The sequence below is a fragment of the Xyrauchen texanus genome, chromosome 48, assembly GCF_025860055.1.
Source record: "Xyrauchen texanus isolate HMW12.3.18 chromosome 48, RBS_HiC_50CHRs, whole genome shotgun sequence".
Classification (NCBI taxonomy): Eukaryota; Metazoa; Chordata; class Actinopteri; order Cypriniformes; family Catostomidae; genus Xyrauchen; species Xyrauchen texanus.
The window spans coordinates 6,061,492-6,064,961 of NC_068323.1; the positions used below are offsets into that span (position 1 = coordinate 6,061,492).

General features: G+C 44.9%; 1 protein-coding gene across 1 annotated transcript in view; it reads left to right on the forward strand.

Annotated features, from left to right (window-relative positions):
* LOC127639981 (sphingosine 1-phosphate receptor 4-like) overlaps positions 1 to 1,372 on the forward strand; it is a 4,319-nt gene extending 2,947 nt beyond the window's left edge. Inside the window, exon 2 of the mRNA XM_052122343.1 lies at positions 72 to 1,372. Within this exon, the coding sequence (XP_051978303.1) occupies positions 196 to 1,368 (1,173 nt within the window). The 5' untranslated portion in view covers positions 72 to 195 and the 3' untranslated portion in view covers positions 1,369 to 1,372. The remainder of the gene's footprint in view (positions 1 to 71) is intronic.
* The last annotated feature ends 2,098 nt before the right edge of the window (positions 1,373 to 3,470 follow it).

Here is a 3,470-nt window from a genome sequence, read left to right on the forward strand (position 1 = left end):
GTTTCCTATCACTATAACTCTCTATAACATATCACTAAAATCATTCTGTTGTGTTTACTGTTTTCCATCAGGATCCTCTGAGAGGAAAACGCTCTCCAGGACTTGTTATTCAGGTGACTGATCCTGGAGCTGGAGTCCGATTGAAAGAGGGTCAACCCCAGTGAGATTCAACTCCACGCTCAAAGGTCTCACACCATGGAGAGCCTGTGTTCGTCCAGCTCCGCCTCTTCCTGTCCCGACGTCTGCAATTGGAGTAGTAACTACAGTGTCATTCTGGAGCATTACAACTTCACCAGACGCCTCCAACACCGAAAACCCTCAAAGAGCGGCGCCAGCGTCATCACGGTCCTGTTCCTTTGCTTCAGCGTCTTCATCATCCTGGAGAACCTCATTGTGCTGCTGGCCATCTTGTTTCGCGTCCACCTACGCCATCGTTGGATATTCATTTGCATCGCCAACATCGCTCTCAGCGACTTGCTAACAGGCTCTGCTTACATCGTGAATATCTGCATGTCAGGTGAACGCACTTTCAAGCTAAGCCCAGGTCTCTGGCTATTCCGCGAGGGGCTTCTCTTCGTAGCGCTTGCGGCGTCAATCTTCAGCCTGCTCTTGATCGCTGTGGAGCGCTACACTACGATGATGAAGCCCGTCCACCAGAAAACAGCCACCAAGACTTACCGTATCTACATGATGGTGGTGCTGTGCTGGATAACGGCACTGATTATCGGCTTCCTGCCGTTGATGGGCTGGAACTGTGTTTGTGACCTGAGAAGTTGCTCTACACTTCTACCGCTCTACTCCAAGAGCTATATCCTGTTTGCATTGATCATATTCTTCATCATTCTACTCACAATTGCAGCTCTCTATTTTGCAATCTACAGCCACGTTCGAAGCAGCACCGAGCTGATGCCCGTCCGCAGCCACATGCGTTCGTTGCGTCTCCTGAAGGCCGTCATCTCCATCGTTGGGGTCTTCATGGTGTGTTGGGGCCCCTTGTTCATCCTACTGTTGGTGGACTTCTTCTGCTACTCTCGAAGTTGTAGCGCTCTCTTCAGTCCAGAGTGGGTCATTGCACTAGCTGTGCTCAACTCCGCAATGAACCCGCTAATTTACTCGTTCGGCAGTCTGGAACTGCGTAAAGCTATTTCAACCCTCCTCTGCTGTTGCTGCTTGAAGGCGAGACTCTGCGATCCCAAGACCTTCATGTCTAAGGAAACCTCCAGCACTTCAGGGAGTCGGCGCAGCAGCCTGTGCAACAGCTTCAGCAAAGCGCGAAACCTGAGCACCAGTCCACTGCCAGAACCGAAGACCAGCAAGAAAACACGCCTCAGCTCCACCACTTCTTGCTTATCTGCGTCAAGTGGTTAGGCAGCAAGTGTTTTTCACCTTTACCACAGGAACTGCACCTACTCCTCCTTAGGTCTCAAATGCTTCAGTGTGGCTTCACTGTTCAACAGCTAATGTCAGTTTCCATGCACACCCTTATATTTTACAGAGACTCAAACCTTGCTGAGAGGACAAGCTGTTTCACCTTCTGACTGGGGATGGGGGTGGGAGGTTGGGAGACACGGGGACAATCTAGAGGGGCTGTGCCCATGATAGATACCAAATGAATCATTAATTCCACAATAATGAATATGGCTTGATTTTTGTTGCTTGAGTATGCATGTTGGGGCGGCTGTGGCTCAGGTGGTAGAGCGGGTTGGCCACCAATCGCAGGGTTGGTGGTTTGAATCCCAGCCCACATCTCTCCACATGCCGAAGTGTCCTTGGGCAAGACACTGAACCCCAAGTTGCTCCCAATGGCAGGCTAGCACCTTACATAGCAGCTCTTCCGTCATTGGTGTGTGAATGGGTGAATGAGTCCATTTACCATTTCTGTACAAGATTTGGACTGAGTGAAGTCAGAATTATTAGATGATCTGTTCATAGTTGTGTTTCCTAAGTGAATGTAAAAGTTATAGTTTATCCATTGGGGAAAAAAGTGTCTACTATAATGCATTACAGAAAGAGATGTTTATATTTGTACATGCACTTTTAAAGTTTTTTTTATTGTTTCAGGTTAACGTTTGTAAGTGTACATGATGGAGGAAATAAAATTGTTCTGAAAGATTTCTTTGGACATCTCTGAGAGTCAAGAACATGCATTGAACACAAGAGGGAGACAGTATACAGACTTTGTGAAAGCATGCAGGTTTTTTTCAAAGGGAGTGGTGTCTTTTTATTTCAAACTTAGCTTCGTTGTTCATTGAGATTCACATGTTTTATATAATGTAAAATCTGAAAATTGAGCTTTGATGTCATTGAAATGATCACATGTTTGTAGATTCCCTCAAATATTTGTATTATACCTTATAGAGTCTGGTTAAGGCTCAAACAACATACCTTTAGGACTGTAAGGCAATATGTTCAGAGACGTGCAGAAAGCAAAAAAAGATCTGTTTTGTTTTAATAAGTTCATTGTTTATTTTAACAGCCCCCAAAGCAGCTAGACTTCATTGTAGTAGTTAAAAGCATTCCTGATCTAACATTTTAAGCCCTGTCAATAAAGATCATCCATTCCAGGAGAACTATATACAACTATATAACCACTATAATGATATTTCATAGAAGGGGTTTTGAATCTTTACAGCCCTCACTCACTGCTGTTCCATATGCCAGAGATGATTACAGTCCCGTTTACGACTTTAAGACATCTTGAAGGTAACATGGATTTATGGTCTTCTGTTTAGAGGGTGTAAAGTTGCGTGCAGACCAACTAGACTGGCACACCCTCCATTGCTGGATTATGTGCATCGCCTCCAGGTGTTCTGAAGACATAAAAATGAAGTTCATCCAGTGCTTCGCACTCATTTGAAGCTGGTTTGGTTGCAGATTAGAAATCATTCAAATTAATTCCTAGATAAATCTATCAACTGCGTTAAATTGTAAATGGTCTGCACTTATATAGTGCCTCTTTAACCTTAGCGGTATTCAAAGCACTTTCAACCATTCACCCATTCACACACACATGCTGGCAGAGCTGCCATGCATGGTGCTAGCCTGCCATTGGGACAAGTCTATATATTGGGAGCAACTTGGGGTTTAGTGTCTTGCCCAAGGACACTTCGGCATGTGGAGTCATGTGGGCCAGGAATCGAACCACCAACCCTGCGATTAGTGGCCGACCCGCTCTACCACCTGAGCCACAGCCGCCCCGTTAACAATGGTAAAAACAAACACAAATCAAACTTCTCACTGTCTAGTATCTTGTTTAATTTAAAAAGATATTTCTTGTACAAAATGTCCCATCTGTATAGCAAGTACAGTAATTAAACAGAACAACAGTATACATTTCAAACACTTAAAACATTATATTTGGAACAGATGTGAAATTCTTTGCCGAAAACTTGCCTAGCGCTCTCTTGATCGTGACCCAGAAGGATCTATGGACCGCCGGTCCAGTGGGTTCCTTCACACGGCTTTGCTGC